We start from the raw sequence: 21590 nt of genomic DNA, 5'->3' as shown, positions 1-21590 counted from the left end.
TTTCAGTATAATTTAAACTGTAATCCTACATAATCCCCTTTGCTAATTTTCTATTCAAGTTACTGTAGGAGCATCTTTCTCAAGTTACTTTTGGGCATGTAGCAATGCATGTGTTCTATCTCAGTTGAGGAGAAAGCAGAGAAAGTCCTGCTCTTAGCCTTGTAATTTCTTATTCTCTGAATACATGAGACAAGATAAGGCAAACTAAATAGCCTTCATTTTTAATGAAATTCTGAGAATGAGTTGGAAGCATCACTTATCTAAGAAGGAAGTGGTGGGAGGAAGAAGGGCATTGACATTATGTTGTCTGTTTCATAAGAACACAGTGTACAGCTTCTATAATTGCAGTGTAGTATTATGAGGTTTTTAAATAATCTGTCATGTCTCAAGCTAATACTGATTAAAATCTAAGTCTCCTTGCCATTTATGCTATGATAGCTTTGTTTCAATTAAAAACTAGTTCATAATATGCCTATGGTATTCAGCTGAGATTTTGATTTTTGCCTCTCCAGAAAATAAAAATGCTGTACGAAGGCTAAATCTGCTCTTTGTATGTCTTTCTGCACAGCTGTAGCATTACATCTCCATTTCAGGCAACATCATCTTCAGTTGTTCAAACCCAAGAAACTATTACCCTGATTTATGTGGAAGTACAGAATAAGGCTGGTTAAGGCGAGAGGGTAAAAGTCACAGCTATGGATGATTTGCACATTGGGCCTCTAAAGGAGAATGGCAAATGAATTAGGGTATTTAGAGCTAAACCCTTGTTCCACTGTGGTCGCTGTGAGATATGTGAGACCAAACTTTGTTCTTTTGCCAATTACACAGTTTGCACTTTCAGCCTGTCAAAGAGGGGTTAGAAAGTGAAACTCCTGCTCCTTTGGTGAAGTCCCAGCAACACCAATGCTCCCTGTTGCCTTTGCAGAACTGGAGCCATTATAACGTTCCGCTGCATTTCTAGATGTTTTGTGTTGATTACACTCTTTACCAGCTGCACATATTCACTGCTGTAATAGAGTTATCTGCAGATAACGCTCAATATGATAACCTTGGATTGTAATTTGAGCTCTTTCAGATACAAAGAAATTTATCGCATAAAATCTTTTCTTTTTTTCCTTTTGAATTTGGCAGATTGAAGAAAATGAATATATTAAAATTGAGAATGCTGAAAACAGCAGCAAGCTAACAATATCATCAACAAAGCAGGAACACTGTGGATGTTACACCCTAGTCGTAGAGAACAAGCTTGGCAGCAGACAAGCACAAGTCAACCTTACAGTTGTTGGTAAGTCCATAATAATGTTTTAGATATATACTCATTCTTTAGACATGACTCTACATCTGCCTTATATATGATGATGTGCAAAAAATTAAATAAAATAATCAGATAAGTTAAGAAGACTGAAATGAAAAACTAGTACTTTTGAAAATATCTGGACTGGACAGTGACATTGTAGTAAGGACTATAAGCAAATTCAGTAGGGCTATACTGTGTTTTATTTTGAAAAATCACTAATTACAGATGGAGGTACAAAATAGCTCAGACTTTAAAAAACCCACAATTTAAAAAACAGCTCATTTCTCCATTTTTTGGTTAGCTACCACTTCTTTTTCCCATTTAATGTTTGCAGTATCCAGATGTTTGCTAGACTGCAAATTTTAAAACTGTTCAGGAAGTATTGAGGTGGTTTCTATTAGACTGTAAATTTGAAAACATTCTGTTGCTCGGGGGAGGGAGATTTTATCCTTTTAATTGAAATACCTACCATTGTCTACTGTTTTACAGTGGCAGCAGTGAATAAAGGCAGCCTGTTTTGAATATGGAGCCCTTCGTATATGGGCTTTTACACACATGTATTTTAAAGCTTCAAACAGCCTTGTCAGATGACACGTTCAGGCCATCAAGTTTGTTGTAGCAGGCTGTGGACAGCTGCAGATAGTTGTAGACTGGTAGTTGCAGTATGTTTGCAGATAAAAGTGCAGCCTAGATCTAGACCAGCTAGCTTGAGCATCAGACAAAATCTAGAGCTGTGACATCTAGCTCTGAAATGGCTAGTGAACCCACCTTGGTGTGGATACACAGCAAATGGTTTCCAGGGAAATCTAGGGAAGTTCTATAAGCAAAGATGGTGATTTGGTTAAAACATTAGTCTGCAGGATGGGTCTGTTTCTAGGCTCTGTTACCTATGGCCTGCAGAAGGGTTTTGACACAAGGCAGGGGAGGGCAGAGCTTGCCCAGGCATTGGGATGAATTCTAGTTCAACCAGCAAGGCTGCATCCTATCACACACTCATAACAGATACGTGGCCTAGTGAGCAAATAAAGAAATGCGGGTATAAGGCCAAAGATGAAAATCTGACTCCAATGAAATCAATGGCAAAATACCATTAACCCAAGTTGGATGGAAATTTATTCCAGCAATACACTGAATAACATACAAAGTTTAATGAGTAGAATCACACCTTCAAGCACAATATCCACTGCTAAAGAGTGAATGTCCCTCCGTTGCATACTGCTGTACACATTGTCAATAGAGGCCTCCTGGTTATTTAAATGAATTTCTTTCATCTAATCTGTGGCTTTCGTTGCAGTTAAAAGGTAACTGAATGAATGAGTATAAATATCAAGTAGATTCCAGCAACGTGCCAGAGAATTCAAGAACAGAAGAAAATAGAATAAGTATTTTTCACATGATGCATAGATAAATTGTACTACCCCTTCCAACAGTGGGTTGTGCAGGTCAGCAGTATAGCTAGGGTAAAAACAAACACCATGAAAAATTGTTCCTTGAATAATGATCGTATACATTGTTCTGGGCACAGCTTTTGGCTCCAAAGCCCCAACTCAGCTGATTAGCAGCTAGAAGAATGGCAGGAGATTAATCGCTCTTTACATTTCCCTTTTTTCACTCTTTCCTAGGCAACTGCTGCAGGCTGCTAACTGTAGCAGGTTATTGGGCAAGGTGGAGTTTTTTTAGCTGAACTAGGCCGACAGTTCCCATTATCTCGTCACTGTGTGAGCCTTGACTCACTATTATATAAGTCACTGTTTTATATCCTTTGGAGTTAATTGGTTTGCAAGTCTTTGAATTGTATAACCTTATAAAGCTACATCTCAGCCTCCTGCATTGCTCTTCCATAAGAAATGTGCCAGAGAACAGTGGGATTCCCAGAGATGCTTTTGGGACAGTTGGGTGAAGAATCCTTACAATGTGCTGGAGTTTGCCATGCGTTTTGGCTGATGACAAGCTATCTGTTTCCAACTGAAAAGAATAAATTCCCTCTTGTAAAATTGCCAAGCTCTTCAGTGAGACATCTTGCTGATGTCAGCACTGCCAAAGGCATGAGAAAGCCTCGAGATTCCTAGTTTGCTACACATGTGCTTTAAGGCCAGATTCTTCTATCTGGGTACTCAAAAATGTGGGAAAAGGGACCAAAAATGCCTTCCTTCTAGGAAGTGGGTTAGAATCTCACTACTGAGATAAAATCCCTCACCCCATTTGCACCTTTGAAGGTGTTAAATGTTCATGCAAGTTGGAAGGTACTTTTCTCCAGAGCCTGCGCCAGTCACAATAGGGAAACTATGCATCTCTACATATGCAGAATGTGAGACCTCTTAGTCTACCAAAGCTCATCTTTAGCCCTTGATTCCCACTTGTCAATTCTCTGCTCCATCCAAAGTATTGGGAAGAAACTTGCCCTCCCTGCCCTGACCGTGCATTCATAACAGGCGTTTGTGGAGTAAGCCCTGGTCCTGAAGATCAGCTCTGTTTGCCTCAGCTATTTATAATAAGGCTCTAAACTCCATGTGAGCTGCGTCCCTATGAGTTTACCGGCAAGAGGCACATCTATGTGTATGCTGTGTGCTCAAAACACTGCTGACTGACCACAGCCCACAACTAAGTCTTGAATGTATTGAGGGAAACTACAAACAGAGAACATCTGCTCTCTGGAGGAGTGTGTCTGAGCCAACCTAGAGCTATGTTGCTCAAAAAGGTAGCTAACAAGCTTGTCTGTTCTGAATTCTAACAAATCAAAGGCATTTGTTAAAATATAAAATGAAATAAATAAGGAAATAAAGAAGTATTTCTTTTATTATTACTCCTTACAACCATGTGGGTTGCAAAGTCTTCATGCCGATGGGGAAGCTTCTCATGTGAAAGACTCCAATAAGCATTTCCCAAATTAAATTTGGACTGTAACACATGTGAGGGAGCAGGTTGCCCAGAAAAGTTGTGCAGTCTCCATCCTTGAAGGTGTTCAAGTTCAGACTGGATAAGCATCTGAGCAATCTGGTCTGACCTTATTGCTGATCCTGCTTTGACCAGGAGAGTATTTAAGATCTTGGTTTTATGCTTTCAGTTGTCAAAGACCTTTCTTCACAAAAAATAACATTACTGACTTACCTCCAACCGGAGGACAGAGGACAAAGGACAGAGCTTATTTGCCAGATTCAAATCAGAAATAATCCTGCTATGATTTAAACCCTGAGTCCTAGACTGTAAACTATAGCTGGGTATGATTATTATAAATGATTTTTAATAATTTTTAATTTTAATAATGACTTTTAGGGGAAAAAATCTACCCTGCATTCCTTTGAATTTGGCTCCTAAAGTCTTAAATTTAACTGCTCACACTGTCAGGCTCAGACTTTAAGTGCAAGCTTAACTGAACTGAGCAGGGGTTCTGACATTTAAAGAGTTTGAATAGTACATGATTCAATGCAGTCTGGGCCATGGGAAAAGATGCTCTTTAAAGAAACCCAACTTTATTCTAAGGATTTTGTTTCCTTTGCGATTTTAATGAATATCAATGAACAAAACGTCCATTACACTCAGCCTCCAGTGTGAGCTGTTTGCAGTCCACACCCCAGATGCACAGATATGTAGTCAAGTTAGAGGACGCTTGTGAATTGATTGGCAGTGCAGTGTGGTGATGAGTACACAGCACTGAGCCACAAGGACTGAGTCTTGAGTTTCACATTGATTCATTGTGTAACTTCGGTTGTATAAGCACTAATAATACTGGAAGACCTGCAGTAGAAGTAAGATATCCAAGTTAAGCAATGTCCTCTTTTAAAGGGTTGACTGGTCCCAAAATGTCCATGTGAGCTCTTCTCTATTGTTATGATTAGCTCTCTTAAATAAGCAATTTCATTAGCTAAGTGATCTCTCTAGGGAGATTTTGCAACATGTTTCTGCTCCAAAACCAAAATGGCCCAATGTGGGACTGAGCTAATGATTTACAGCAGATACTGTGTCAGACTGAAGTGGACTTCTGTTGCCAAAGCTATATTAAATGAGCCAGTGATGAGCTTAGTGTAAGACAGGACTGATTTAGGCAAAGTAGAGCCCTCACTCTACAGTGATAGCAAGGAATATTCATTCCTTTCATGCCATTTATTAGATGTATATGGGTAAATTTATCAAATTTCTGATTCTGAACATTTTAGCTATGTGACAGGAATACCCCAATCTGTAACCACTTTTGAAAAAGAAACTTGGTTTTCATACTGGCTAAAGCTGGATGCTATGACGAAGAGTCAAAACAATAATGGAGTATTCAACAAGGAGAATTTGGCACTAGAGAAATAATCTGTTCTGCAGCTATGCCACAAGCTTCCTTCATGATTTTGGGCAAACTGCTTCATGTTTCCATGCCTACTATACAGGGGTTTTGTGATGATCGGTGTTTGGTGAATGGATATTAGTGACATCTTTTCCTTTTGTTAATAAAGAAGTAAAAACACATGGGGACTGATTTTGATCAACTTTGTTTGTCTTCTATAAATCCTTTAGATTTGTCTTGTTCCTGGTGTGGTATTGTATTAAAAAAAAAAAAAATTATCATGGTGATTAGTGAGCTGTATGATAGATATATGCAGAAGAATAAGAGCAATATCATTATACCCTGAGAGGCCTAAAGATAATTGTTATGGTGTTTTTATACTCCAAGCATTTGTGCACATACTGTGTCCTGTGTGCTCATGCACTGTTGGACAGTGATAAACCAAGTACTTAAGGACACATATATAAGCATGTTGCACACAGGCATGCAAGGAGTATAACATGAATTCACTAATACCTGCTCCTCTGCATAAGGTTACGATTCCATACTTGAATTGGGACAGAGAAGTTAGTTACTTTCTGCGAGGAAGCGGTTACTTCTATGCCTTTAGCAGAATCTGTATGAGCAGAGTCTTTCCAAGCAAAAATGAGAAAATACACGTTTAGCTTGAGAACAAGATCTGATCATTACTAACTCCAACAGTCATTGAATATAATGGTAGGATTATTAATTGCTTATATGAAGGGCTTGGTCCTGGTTCAACAAGTGACATATATGCATGCTATGTTAGCATTAGTTCTGTGCCCTGAAACTCTTTTAGAAGGAAATGTGGTAGCATAACCAACAGTTCACAATGACACTATCAGCATGTTTTGTGAGTGCCTGAGAAGGCTGGCTCAGTGCTAGCCGCGCAGACTGAGCGGATCCAGCGGTGGTCAGAAATCGTGCGTTCTCCCTCTGGAAAAGCGAGTGCAGACATCTGTAAGCAGGTAATGAAGCAGAACAACCATAGACACTTGTACAGAGAATACTGCAGCTCAGAAGTGCTAATGTGAATGCTTCTGAAACTTCGTCTTCTTTTGAGAAGCATCAGATTATATCTTGTAGTATTCATGTGATTGCCTGTTTACAGTTAGGGTCGAGAATGCAGTGAATTTCCTAAGAATATGTGGGTGGACTCGGCCTCTAACCTTTAGCCTTTTAAATTCCTCTGGATTGCTGGAGGATTTTTGTCACCAGTTTTATGGTTAAAGGGCAACTAGACTGGTGGTTAAGGAAGAGATGTCTTACATTGCTGTTGTTGCTGCTGCTGTTGCAGTCAACAGTGTTGTAACCTCCGCTGTCAGCCTCCCAACTACTGCTCGGTGGCAAAACTCTGCAGCTGTACTAAAACTAAATTTTCACAGCAAGATCACAATGTATAGAGGAAAAACAGCTTACGTTGCCCTAGGCATCAGTGCCAGTACACTGATCTAGAATTATTCTTTGGAGGGCCATCTGGTTTCAATGTCATTTCTTTTAGGAGAAATTCCAGTAGAACTCCCTGCTTAGTTATTTTTCCTGAGACTTGCCTTCACCTTTCTTCTGATGAAGAAAAGGAAATGTAATGACAGTATTTCTCATAACAAAATTCCTGTATTTTACCTGCTGTTAAATGCTAGGAATGTCTTAGTTACTAAGAAATGATTCATCACGAATCCTGCACACAAACATGGGGTTCCTAGGCCCCAAACTCACCCCAGTGGAGACTTGGAATCTGCTGATAGTCTTACTGGGGAAAGTCCTAACATTTATTCTGCCTTTCAGTGGACAGGTATCGGAGCTCTAATTCAATCAGTTATCAAACCAGATGCCTAATGTGTAGCACATGAATAAGCCGAATAGCTTGTTGACTCAGGCACAGGAGCAGATGGTTTAGAAAAAGGGCTCCTGAGAATGCATTATATATTTGTTTGTTCCATTAGGCCTGTGGCAGAAGGAGATGTTCTTGTGCTGAGGGCATTTGCGTGGGAGTGGTGAGCTCTGGTTTCGTTCCCAGCTCCATTCTCCTGTGTGTCCTTGGGCAAGGTCATTTTACTCTTTTATGCCTCAGTTATCCCAACTGGCAAAGTGGGAACAGCAGCACGAAGAGGTGCTCTGGACCTCCAGTATTTGTGAGCTACTTTATCCACAGGTCTCAAAAGGGCAGTTTTTAAGTAGCTTAGTTTTATGTCAGAGTTGTCGGGAGGGGCACTGTGGTGAGGGATCCCACTTCGAGGAGGCTAGCAGCAGTCCGCAGTGTGTACTACCGGGAGGGGTGAATTTCAAACTCTGGTCCCCTGAGCTAACTTAACCTTGTCCTTGTGGTCCTCGGCTCTGCTGGGGAGGCTGTTTCATTAGGAGAAAATTTCTGTTCCTTTCAACTTCTCGTTTGTTGTTTTGCAGGAGAACGCAGGCAGTCTTTTCTAGTTTAATTTTATGCTAAACCTGTGGTACACTAACATCCAGAAGGGTGCTAATGGGAGTTACAGGGTGTTAAGGGCTAATAATATCTCTACTTATAGCACTCCTCTCCCTTGGAAAAAAAGCCGCAGGGCATAGTTTTCCGAGCAAAGCAGAGAGGTCTGCCATGACCCCGAGCCCTGTCAGCAATAATGCGGAGTTCAGTTATGGCCTTTTATGGTTTCGCTTTTCTCCTGCTGATGAATTTCAAACGAAGGCTTTGCCAGTGCTGTCGGCATGGACAGTGTTCAACTGGCTTTTGCAGCATATTAAATACCTTCTCTGGCTAAACAGTTTGTGGAATGGAATTAAATTGTTTCTTTCTGTCTGTTCTTTATCTGGCAGACAAATATCACAATAGCTAATAATAGTGTTATACAGTAATATGATAACTGGATTTAGAAAGAAACCAAACCAATTTTGAGACCAGATAAAGAAAACTACTTCAGAGACATTGCTTCAGTGCTGTCTCTGTTCGTAAAAGAGAAACAACTTTTTTTCAGAGGCTGTGGTTATACTGTTCTCAGTTTTCAGAGGCTTTCTACTGACTGGAACAGCATTGCTGCTTAAGAGCCCGCCAGAGCCCTGCAAGCTCTTAATGTGCAGCAAGCCCTATCGCCTTGCTTTGGCTCAGCCTGACCCTCACATCACGTAGCAGAACAATTTCCATTTCCCTGCGCTCAGAGTTAGATAAGGAGGTTGCTGCCTTTTTTGGTCTCCTGGAATGGTGCTTGCGTTCTGTGAACTCTGTAAACCGGGCCATGTGGAGAAGGCAGTGAGATCTGGATAGCACGGTTTCATGTTATGTGGGTGTCCGGTATGGGTTCACCACCTATGTATGCAGAAAGACAGAAAGTCCTTTCCTTATCAGGAGGAATTTTGGGTTACACACCACTGAAAAAAAGGCAAGGACCTCAAGTCAAATTTGTCTCATAAATAGCAATGATTTAAAGGCTGAGTATGCTTATGCTTTATGCTTCTCAGAGTGTACAAATACAAATTAATTGAAGGTTACTCCAGGCTGTATATCAAAACCTGTTTACCAAAATATTTCTGAGAATTTGTCTGAGGAAGGAGTGCAGCTGAATTCAATTTGGGAGTAAATAAGAAGTGCACATTTCAATCCTGGTAGGGTCTTAAATGTGGCTTATACATTTCATGTGAGGCCAGCTCGTGACCTTACCATCTGCCCTAAGGAACGCATGCCACAAAGAATAAACTGGAATCTGACCTCCTTGCTCTGGGGTAGTGGTAATTTATGTCTCCCTTTGTTGGGAAATAGGTTTTTTTTAATCTGTGCCTAGTTTGCTGGAGCACAAAGGGAGGAAAGAAGTAGAGCCCTCCTTCACATCACCTCCACTCCCTTCTTACTCCACTATGCATGGCATATACCACGTATGAGTTGCTGCTGCTGCTTCCTCGGTGCCACTAGCGTCAGTGACTTGATGCAGTCTCTGTGCTGCTGTCCAGAACAGTCCCTGAGGCAGGCTTGAGGCCAAATCAGCTGCTTGTCCATCTTTGCCTGCCACTAGGCTTTGGGAGCCAGCTCGGGGCAACCCTACTGATATTCCTAAAGAGATTATGTAGGGAGCTTTGTGCTTGAGACCCCCTTAGCATTTAACTGTCCAACCTCCAACTATCTTGTTAGCGTCTGCAGTCATACTATTAGACAAATGAGGTGATCACACATCCTAGTAAAAGAGGTGTAAATACTATTTGCTACAAAGGAGGTGGGGTTTTTAGGATTCTGACCAAGTTCAACAGGAATGTGTGGATACCGCCAATTTGACCGTGACAATCTAGAATATCATAAAACATAGCTAAGTCTTGATTTTGGTATTATATGCATGCTGTAAGTTAGCCAAGAGTGGAGTACATGTAGTTTCATATAGTTAAGACATCTCATGGTGCAGAATATATAGATGTTTTCTTTTGTTGCATATAATAGTGAAACTGAAGTTAGAGCTCAATATTTTAAATTCATTGTTTCCCCTATAGAAATGTTCACAAGGAGCAGTGTATTTTTGGATGCACTCCCCTTTCTTCTCGTTCACATGCTGGCTTGTGGCTACAGTTTGGTCCAGAACAGGAAGAACCAAATTGTGGTCCAGTGAAGCCTATGTAAAGCCCTCATAATATAAGCCTAAGTATGAAGTATGTTTGTGTGTGTGAAAGACCGCATGTGACATGCAAATAAAATATTGAAGATGGACAGCTCAGGGACATTAATGGTATACTGAACACTAAAACAGAAGGACAAAATAGCGAATTGTGCTTGACTTCCACACCCCTCCTCAACCCACTGGATATTTTTATTGGAAGCAGCTAATTGTGCTGATAGCGATTTCATATCCCAGAAGGGAATGTAGTTTGGCAAAATATCCTAGCTTTCAATACAGACAGATGAATAAAGGGTAACCTTTAAAATCCCCATAGAATAAACTGTTGAGAAAAAAAACAGACACATGGAGAGACCATCTGCAAATTCTCTGAATGAACAGAGCTGTAGAATACCATCCAGTCTGATAACAAATAATTTTTAAGCATGGTAAAATGGTACATATACATCTGTCATATTAAGAAAGAGGAAAGATTAGGCTTTCGTTCTTGTTTATGATCTCCCATAGCAGCTACTACCCCAGTATTTATACATTGAGCAGATCTGCAAGCAGCGGCACATGGACTTCAAACAAAAATGTGCATCTTTCTGGCTCAAGAGAATCCAGCCAGGGTTGCAGGTTTCCATCTTTGCCTACCCGGAAAAATTTATTAGGAAAGTAGAAATATTCTCAAGGCTGGCAGATATTAGACTAAAACCATGTTACATTTTCTTTACCGCTGATGTCCCCTTGGCCATGAATGTTTTCTCTCCAGTGCTCACATACCTAAGCCTTGCTTCTGTAAACTATGCTGGCCAAAGGGACTGCAGTTACCTAGGTGAGTCATGGAAAGAGAGGTCACTAAGGTAACTGTGGCCTAGGCAACTGATAAATCATGCCCAGAGTTTCATTTGGAAACAGAAGTGTATTGAAAGTCAGCGAAGAGAGACTGTATTTTCATGTCCTGCACGGGAAGCAGGCTACTGTGCTCTGCGAAGACCGAAGCATATGCATTCTTTCCTCCTTCAATGTAAAATTCAGTGCAGAGCATTAGAGCAAGCCAACACTTTCTTTTTATTTTTAAAACAAACACATACCATCCAGACTTAGCTGTGTGCATAGCAGATGTCAGAGAATCTGCACTACTTTGACAAACCCGAACAGATGCCTCTGTAAGGTGATAGACTACTGGCTTAGCTTTTTCTTCAAAGTATTTTCCTCTTGCTATCAGCAACTGCTCTGTTCTGTTTGGATTTAGGATAAGTCAGCTGTTACTTATCCATGTTCTTCTATCTGCATCTTGAGATGATGCAATGATGATTATATAGTTGGAAAACAAGAAACAGAGCTGAATATTCTTCTTCTGTACAGATTTTGAAGAGGACAGAGGTAGCATCATTCCTTACAATGTCTGCATGGATAAGAAGTTGTAGTGAAAAGAAGATGGCTATCGCTGCTGTTTGACTAAAACCATACAATCCATGTGTGTCACGCAACCAGCTCCCTGCTGGCTGCTGTATTATTGTACAAGGGTTCTGATATTGTGAGTGGCGCGAGCATTGAACTCTCGCTTCTTGCAGCTCCAAGGAGGCTGGGGCAGGACTAGTACAGGGAAGAGGGGTGCTGCTGTTTGGGCACCAGGAGATCAAGATTCAGTTCACATCTTTGTTACAATCTCTTTCTAATCTTGGACAAATCATTTAACTTCTCTGTGATTCAGTTCACGATATCTACACTATAAATTCATGCTTGTTAATAGTCCCTTTTATTCTGCCAGAAAATTAGGGGAGTAAAATGTGACAACTAAGCAGGGCAGTAAGCCATTCCAGAGCTTAAGGACATCTGGTCTCTGATACTTGTGTTCAACAAGAGATGTACTGTATAATGATGACTCCTAGTGGAATGGTGGTTTAAGTGTTGCCAAAATGAATAAAGATAACCTACGTTCTGGCAGTCTCTTTTTCTTCTTCTGGGCATTCTCATGCTGAATGCAGCAGCAAACCCTTGGTGTCCATCTCCCTTCCTCTCTCCCAGTCTTTTCCTTCATACTTAACAAGTTCTATTTATGTATCTTCTAATATGGTGTGGAGGGAGATGGATTTTCCATCACAACTGAACTAAAAGGAATTACAAAAGTCTTTTCAGGGAAATCATTGGTCAACGGAACTTGCACTCTTCCAAATAGTGAACTGATATTTAACTGTCTTGATCAGATCCCCCTGTCCAAGAACTAAAGGCATGTTTGTGGCAGACTGTGGCTATTCTGTCTGCTCAGTCATTTTCCTAGGAATGATAATTTGAGTATGGAGGGATAACTGATATAGTCTGCTACAGTAAGGCTTTGATCAAAGTCCACGGCAGTTTTCTCCAGCATTTGGATGTTTTTATTGCTGAGAAAGTGGCTGTATTTTTTGGCTGGTTTGCCAGCTCTGCCTTTCTTAAGGAGAAAGTGATAATGTCCATTAGCAGTTTTAACCAGCAATATGCGACAAGATTTTATCAGTCCATGTCCAGTGTAACCGCTGTTTGTAGCATCTCACGCTTTCTATCTTTTTCTTTTCATCTTCTGTCATTTTATCCCATCCTTTGATTTCTCATTCAACCTTTGGCCACTAGTTCATCCAGATCAACATCATCATTATTTTGTAGGTTTTGCTAGATTACTTCTGAGAGGATTATTCCCAAGGAAGATATTTGTTCCCTTTAAAGTCTTTTGAAGTGCTTAACTTCCATAATTATTTTCTTAATCAGTAATTTTTTTAAAAAGTCAACATTTTTCTGTCTTAGGAAAACATTCATTTCAATAACTATGTAATCATTAAACTTCATTTTGAAAAAGTCATATAAGTGCAAGGGTTTCGTGTTTTATCGGATGTTTGCATAGTTGGCTGCACATCTGCACACCAGGTTCTGGTAATAGTGGCTCTATTCATGCAAATAAGGACTACGGGAGCAAGCCTCTAACTGATGAAAACCAGAAGTTTCTATCGTCCACCTCCCCAGCGATTTCCAAGATGCACATGAGATTAAAAAAATCTCACTATTTAAATGATGTATTCTAAGTTGAATTCCTTTTTACCAAAAAGTGCACTAGGCTTCCAAAAACTGCACATAGGCAAAGTTGTTCACTAAATTGTTAGCAGACAAAGTTGTCACCCTTCAAGATCTGTGTTTCTGTGCCAACAAACTGGTTTTAGTATCTCAGCTACCCAGGTATAGTTGGATGAGTGGCACATTCTGAGGCGGTGAAGCGTCAGTAGTGGCCCTGAAGTATGGAAGCAGATGAAGGGAGCTGGAGAAAGAGCGTCACAGCTACGGTGACTGTAACAGGGGTAAACCTCTAAGGAAGTTCACCAAGGAGTGGTTTGCACTATTGTGGGAGATTTGATTTCAGTACTTGCAGGCATAGCTGTGACTGGTTTTAGTCTCCGTAGTTTCTGTAATGACAGCTGTGAAGGGCATTAGGCTTCAGCATGGTTTAGCAGGATGCCCAGGGAAGTGAACAACCCGTGCTTAGGCCCATGTGGGACTGGCGTCCATGTTAGCTAATTCAGGTACGTCTGTCTGTGCCGCAGTTGTTTCTTCTCCCTGTAGTACAAACCTCTAAAGCAGAGCAAAGGCATGAAAAGAAGAAGGCTGTTAGGTAGGGTCAGTAATACCCTAATGGAAGTCCTACCTCTTACCCTCATGATTTCATCTAATGTGCTTTGCATATGTTTTCGCAGATAAACCAGACCCACCTGCTGGAACACCTTGCGCTTCAGACATACGGAGTTCCTCCCTCACTCTCTCATGGTACGGCTCCTCTTATGATGGTGGAAGCGCGGTGCAGTCCTACACTGTGGAGATCTGGAACTCAGTGGATAACAAATGGACAGATCTCACTACCTGCCGCAGCACCTCTTTCAATGTGCAGGACCTGCAAGCTGACCGGGAGTACAAATTCCGTGTGCGAGCTGCTAACGTGTATGGCATCAGCGAGCCCAGCCAAGAATCTGAGCTGGTAAAAGTTGGAGAGAAACAAGAAGGTTAGTTTTTAAGAGGAAAAAAAAAATCTAAATTCCATTAAACAGTATTTTAGCAGTTCCCCAGTGAGGTCAGGCAGCTGTAGATACTCCTTCACATGTGCCTCTGTGCAATGAATGCTTATGCTGGCTGCAAGTGTGCTGAAGTCCCTTTGCAGACATCATGTGGGTGTCTGAGCATATAAGTTCTGCATGCATCCAGTGTGGAAACTTGGCTTCAGGGATCCCAAAACCCTACCTAGTGAAAGCAACCAATAATTCGACTTCTGGCTTGCTGTGTGAGTGCTGGCTGACAGACGTCTGTAGTTCAGTGCACAGGTAATGGGAGATGAAACCTTTTACACAGAGGTTACACATTCAGACCATGCCCAGTCGGCAAATGATGTTTGGTGGCTTACCTGAAACATACTGATGGATTCATGACAGTTTATACTGGACACACCATGGAAAAACAAGCCATAAACACTATCCCAAATTTGCTTTTGGAAAAAGTAAATATGCTTGCCGCTAGCCAAGCACTGAATATGCAGCAGAAACTGAATTAGCCTCTCATACCTACTTGTAGTTCCCATGCTTCAAATCCCAGCACAGTAGAGCACCTCAGTCCTGTTGCCCCTAGTACACCAATCATCTTGTGAATTCAAGGCTATCCTACTTAGCATGTTGGTTTTGCAGTGCTATGGGTGCTAAAAATATTTTTTAGGGTTTTTGATTGCAGTTGCACGTACTTGTAAAAATATTTTTCAGTATCTTTTGCCTCTTACTTTTTGCTTATGATCTTCTCAAAGGACTAATGGGAAGAGCTGGAGCATTTTAGAAATTATTCAGAAAGTGGTACCAAAATTTTAAACAAACACACACAAAAATCAGAATTATTTTTTAAATACAGATATTGAATGTGTATTTTTGTGTGCACCCACATCTACCTACTGTGCAAGGATCACTTCGATAGTCATATCACACCGAAAAGCCCAGACCAAGAATAATGTATTCTGCCATTTTTCCTGTCTTTGAGGAGTGGACTATATGTGTTGTATCTCTCCCTCCCTACTTATGCATGCAGGGCTTTGGAGTTTTAAGTGTCTCACATAATCCTTGTGATGTTATCTTTTATTGCCACAGCAAGACAAAATGATAGGAAAGTGGTGCAGCATCACACAACTGTGTAAGCCTCTCAACAGACATTCCAAACAAAAGTAAATCATATTTCTTTTCAAGTGCTAAATTGGATGCATTCTGAGAAATTACTTTTCTCTATTGTAAAGATTTAAAACCTGATCTAAATCAAGATACAGCTTCCCTTCAAAGGGGGGGAAATAACATTAAGAGTAGCAATAAAATTGAAAGGAAGCTAGATGGTATTGGTTCAAAATTGCTCAAAATTCCCTGGGCTTGAATGCCCTCTTTGTTTAGTTGCAGGATGAGCACCTTCTAGAGCTGGGGACCTGACTCTCCCCTATATTTTGTTTTCCTAGAGCAAGCGCTACTTGTACTGGACCAAAGCAAACAAGCTATTTTTCTTTTTAAGACTGAGAGTTTTCTTACATAGATTTAATTCAAAAAGGCTAGAAAGGGTATGAATCATTGTGATACATATAAAAACCAACAAAAATACCCTGTTTTGAGTGAAATGAAAATGCATTCCGTTTGCAGAAGGGTGGGTTGTCTTGGTGCTCTCAATGCCAGGGCTTTTTGATTTTAATTCTTGATACTGCGGCTGGCGTGGAGAAAGGGCAAGTCATATAAAGTACATTTTTTCAAGTGTGTGAATATAACTGGTGCTTTAACTAAAGGCAGTGGAAAATGCATGTGTTCAGCACCTCTCAAAGCCAGGACTTTAAGCTGCCATCTATGTAAACACTTAGCTGAGTAACTAGGGATTTTCCGTTGCTGCCAGAAAGACTGATTACTGATTTTCATACTGAGGTGGCCAGTGAAATCTCAATATAATCTTAGTGAAGAAAGGCATGGCTAACTTTTCACTTGCATTTAAAGAAAACAGCTACTAAAATAAGGTTGTAAGTCATAATAGGTTAAAGTAGGCATTGCCATGTTTGAGGAAAACTTGGTACCATTAACCCGCTTCTGAGAAAGGTTTTAGTGCAGCTACTCAGCGCTTACCAAGCTCAGATATGTTCCGCTTATCTAATTTAGGCTTCCACTGGCAGGCTAAAATGTTTCTAGTTCATGGCTTCAATATAGTGTCGCTGCAGAACTGGGAACTGACTTCTTTGTCTAATCAGTATTTGGCAGACATTAACTACTGGCGGTGTGGTTGGGATCAGCTCCCTTATGCAGCCCTTAAAAGGGGAGGAAAATGTGATGTGCTCTATGCAAGTGTGGTTTCTAGCCGAGGAAGATCTGAGGACAGCCACCCCTGAGTGGGGAGGGCTCGCTTCCCTCCCTGCTCTTCTGGTAAATCACTACAAACCAGCTTGTCTGTGCTGGGACATACAAGGGTTGCAAATCCAGAAAAAAGAGAGCAGGGCTTCAGTAACAGATTATATCTACTTGATTGGCTTTGCTACCAGAACACAGACACAGCATTATGTGTTGGATGTGAAAAGGTGATGCCCGTGCATCAGACCAGCTATCTGCTCACCCCACACCCTTTTTTTCTCTTGTTTTCTTCTCATCTGCTGCATATAACTCTATACTCTAAAGCACCTAACAGCGTCTACAGTACCACATTAATGTTTCATAACATAAATGTGTTGACACAGTGGGGATAAATCACTTGGTTAGGCTTGCACTCTATGATGGCCAAGTGCAGCTTCAGCAGCTAAAGGGAGAATTGTACAGGTCACTGTGCAACTGCCTTTGCCGTTTCTCAAATTACTGCTCATAGCCACAGGTCTTAGGAGCAAGCCCAAGCAGTGTCAGTAATATATAACAACATTCCAGCTACAACCCCTTTCCCCTCATACCTGTAGGCAATGTAGGGAACAACACACAAACCGGTGCTACTGACAGTTCACGCGCAGGAAAGTTAAAAATTAAAATCAAGACACTCAGGCCAGCTTTTACTTTGTCTTATGTCACCGGGCTTGCCAATGTCTCTGCCTGCCTTTGAGTATGCCTGCAGAACTGAGGCTCCACTTAGACCTCAATGATTTCAAAATTCAGCCATGCTCAGGAAAGTGCATGCTGTCCAAATTTTCTAGTCCTCTTGAGTCTGAAAAATTTGTCTGGATGCTTGCAGGAAATTTTTTAATGTACAAACTTGCTTTACTTTTGGCTTTGCAATCCAAAAAATGCATAGAAAAGCCAGAAAATGATTTGTCATTGAACCAGAAGTGTTATTGATTTTAATATTTTTAATTTATTTTCTATTTCACTAAGGCATTCCTAAAGCTATTCATTAGATGACTTTGAACTGATTCAGTATGCTGATATTTCTGGTAGGCAGGTATAATAGACGAGTACTGCAAAACACATGAATTTGATTTATTAAGAAATGGTGACCAGATTGTGATTGTGTAGTCAATAATCATGTAGAAGTGGTGAAGAGGTTTTAATTACGAAGTTAATGCACAAACTCCCTGACTGCTTTTTGCTGCTTAGCCATAGGGTCTACCAGTTGCCCATGTTACTGTGAATAATTTGACCATCTTATGTAAGTACCGTATGCTATATAATACGTTATTCATGTCTTTTTATTTTCATCATAGAACTTAAAGAGGACGAAGTGGAGCTATCTGATGATGGTAAGAAGTTCATATTTTAATCAGGACAAATGCAAATCTGTGGTTTTAATTCATGTTTTATGGAGGTTTTAATCATGGTCCTTAATACTTATTTGTAGAAGGGAAAGAAACAGAGGTCGACTATCGGACGGTTACTATCAACACGGAACAAAAAGTTTCAGATGTCTATAATATTGAAGAAAGACTGGGATCGTAAGTACTATATTGTGCTTTTGAAGACACGGAGTTTTCAAGGCTACCAGTCAATTATAAAGATCATGTGCATTCATTCTTCGACGGTGTCTTGCACTTTCAACATTCCAGCTGGGCTCCTCTGTTGCAGTAAAAATAGATTTTAACATATGTTGGCCTCCACTCCATAAAAATCCTTTATTCCTACTAATTGATAATTTTAAATAGGTACTACATGCATTTCTGGCAAGGAAAATGGAGCCCACAAATGAATAAAGCTAGAGGATTCATTCGTTGTTCAGTGTTCTAAAAGCTAGCTGAAAAAAAAGGTACACATTGTGTACTTGCATTTCCATTATATCCATTAGTGGTAATAAGATTATCCTGCCCGCGGGCTAGAATCTCTGTTGACAGCGGTCAGAATCCCAAGAGCATTAATAGTATTGCTGAGTGAAGGTCAGTGATTAGCCTGGCTGTGTTCCTCAGTGCTCAAACCCGTGGTTATGTGAATTGCGTGCCATGATAATCTTTCAGCGATTGCTGCTGCTGGTGGTGCTGAAGGCCAGGGGATCCTGTATGCTGCCATTAACAAATCTTGATAAGTGTATGATAGAGGTAGGATTGTACATATACAGCAATGTGAAATAATAGTACTGCAGCCTCTGCATTCAGATTCTGATTTCACCTATATCCTATATCTGAGACGATGTCTCCTATCTGCTGCCCTTGCAGAGGTATATGACCTATAGAAAACTGTGCAGAAGAACTTGAGTCACATGAATTAAAGCCTAGTAAGGGTCCATTTTTTTAACTGTCTTATATAAAACTTGCTAATTGGAATAGCGGGGTATCTCTAAATGTCATATTCATGCAAAAGTTCTTGCAGATTACTCTGCACAAAATCAGTACAGAACAGTACTTGATATGAAGACATTTTTATTTCAGAATGGAGTGGTTGGGCTGGAATATTTAGTAAAATGTTGCTATTCATTGTGGCCCATACATTGCAAAAACGTTTTATGGAAATAGTTATATATTTTCAGGGGGAAATTTGGACAAGTCTTTAGGCTTGTTGAAAAGAAGACTGGAAAAGTTTGGGCAGGAAAATTTTTCAAAGCATATTCTGCTAAGGAAAAAGAAAACATAAGGGATGAAATCAGCATCATGAACTGTCTCCATCATCCAAAACTTGTCCAATGTGTAGATGCCTTTGAAGAAAAAGCCAACATCGTTATGGTCTTGGAAATGTAAGTATAAAGCAGATCGCACTAACAAAGCTAATAATGTTGAAAATAATTGTGCATACAAAAGTAGCAACTTACCTAGACGTGGGACTGTCGAAAGCTTCAGCATCTGCAGGGCTTGGATGCTTTTCACATCTTGCAAGTTTTTCCAATTATTCATCCAACTTGTTTAAACTGTGTAAGTGAATTTGTGTTGTGTGAATCTGTGTTAAGTGAATCTGTGTCTCTTAAAAATCAGTGAAGATATGTTACAGTCTTTATTGTCTAGTTTGTTTGTTTTTAAATCAAGTACATGTGGTGTTTTTCTGCAGCTCACTCTTTTATTGCCAACTTGGGAGGGGACAGAAAAAAGTTCGCTGCAATTTGGGCTTGCATTTAGAACAAAAAAACATGTTTAAGGAGGAGAAAAAATATTTTTTCTTGAGGCAGTTCTAAACACGTATTGAAGAAGCTTATGTCAAATTTCACTTAAACACTGATCAGTTGTGTCATGCAGAGAATTGAATGTTAGTGCGCAACAGATAGTAGAAGAGAAAAATATGCTTGAGAATGCAAACATCTAAGGTACATTCTATCAAAATTGTTGAATTTCCATGGAAAATTCACCCACGCAAATTTATAGTTCCCAAGAGGTGTTGGGAACAATTTAGTTTTCATCAAGTGCTATATCCAGGTTTTATATTTTTAAGAGACCTTAAAGGATTAGTCTGATGTTTTTTTCCAGCAACAACATAAATACTCTGATTGCAAAACATTTATTTATAATAAAGGAGTGCTGTCTGAAAAGTCTCCACAGGTGAACACAGTGAATGTTCTAAATCTAGATCAGTAGATGCAGAAAGATGGATTACACCGACCGTTTCCCAAAAAAACTAATGTTGCTGTCTTGTTCTTGCTAAGACAGCAACACTTATTTTTACCTCCCAGGAAGTGTTCGCCTTGAGCTACTTACTCCACACCACTGTGGGAAATACCGGAAAAGCACCATAAAAGCAATGCTGTAAACCGTCTCACAGGGCTGTGACTTAAGCATCTTTGTATTTGAAGACAGTAGATATTTACTTCCAGAAAAGAGTAAGTTCAGAACACATTCATGCACCAGAATTCATTATAAGAAAAGAATCTGCACAACATGGGATGCAAAGTAACGGTCAGACTTCAAAAACAGTAAGAATGACCAACGTGACCAACGTTTGCATCATCCATAGGGGCCCTGCTTAGTGTGAATCCCATACTTGTGGCAGTAGCAGCTGGAAAGAAAATGAAATCCTCATCTGTGCTGATGTTTTTCCCAAAAGGTTGCATCAGTCACTGTTCTGCTGTCACATCTACTTCATGCGCAGTCTGCTGCAAGAAGGAGAAGCAGGTTTTTTGCTGGCTGGAAGCGGCAAACAAGATATAAATTGTTAGAAGCAAAAGAGACTATATGTCTATTTGCTTGCTTGGCACTTGCCTAGATTATGTGCAAACTACTATTGCACTAGCATGTTTCAGAGACTGGATCGCCATTATACAACCTTGGTACTTATGTGCAAGAAGGTGCTTCTATTTTTAGATTCAGCAGTTGAGCAAGCTGATGACAGTAAGGGAAGGGAGCCCTACTTAGCTTGGAATTGGGAGCTGGCAGACCTAATGGAAAACAAGGAAATGTATAAAGAGTTTTGAATAGCATATAGCTTTACACTCCATTAGTTCCTCCCTGCCAACAAAGGGGTTTTACTTTTTAAAAGTACAAAGAAGTGCAATCAAATTTAAAGTAGTTTTCTTAACCAGTCTAATTAGGATGTGATTTTAGTTTGAGGTGGCCACCTTTTCTGGCTTTTGAAACCCCACACTGAAATTCCCAGGGTCAAGAGCCATAGGATTTTTCTTCCTGATATTCATCCTAAATTTTTCATTTTAATTTTATTCCCGTATCTTTCTTAGAACTTTTTAAACTTTGCCCTCTCTCCTTCTAATATTTGTCATGCCACTATTTTATATGGTTTGATTTCATATTTATAATAAATTTAGACATTTTTATCATTCATTTAAAATCAAACACTATAAAGATTCAAATCATTTGATGTACCTGGAAACCCTCCCATCTACCATTTGCTGGAATTCAGAGGCAAATCTCAGGCATTTCATTTTCAAATATAGCGATGTACCTGTTCCACAATATGCATATCAGTGGAAAAAGAACATCTGGAAAATAGTAGCACGTTGTGAATGGCATTCAGCATTGTGAGCTAAGTGCCTTAAAGTTTTTACATACTTCAGATAGTCAGTTTATTTTGACGTAGATCAGAAGATT

The 21590-nt window shown here is 40.1% G+C and overlaps 1 protein-coding gene across 6 annotated transcripts in view; it reads left to right on the top strand.

Moving 5' to 3' along the window:
• The window catches only part of MYLK (myosin light chain kinase), a 220239-nt gene that overhangs the window by 174906 nt on the left and 23743 nt on the right, over positions 1-21590 (top strand). For all 6 annotated transcript variants that reach the window (XM_082311647.1, XM_082311644.1, XM_082311646.1 and 3 more), the window contains 5 exons: positions 1132-1285; positions 13873-14175; positions 17844-17879; positions 17978-18071; positions 19094-19297. In XM_082311647.1, the coding sequence (XP_082167773.1) occupies positions 1132-1285; positions 13873-14175; positions 17844-17879; positions 17978-18071; positions 19094-19297 (791 nt within the window). The remainder of the gene's footprint in view (positions 1-1131; positions 1286-13872; positions 14176-17843; positions 17880-17977; positions 18072-19093; positions 19298-21590) is intronic.

This window comes from Platalea leucorodia (assembly GCF_965183815.1).
Source record: "Platalea leucorodia genome assembly, chromosome: 5".
Taxonomy (NCBI): domain Eukaryota; kingdom Metazoa; phylum Chordata; class Aves; order Pelecaniformes; family Threskiornithidae; genus Platalea; species Platalea leucorodia.
Note: the sequence above shows the minus strand (reverse complement) of the source record. Positions and strands in the feature narration are given on the sequence as shown.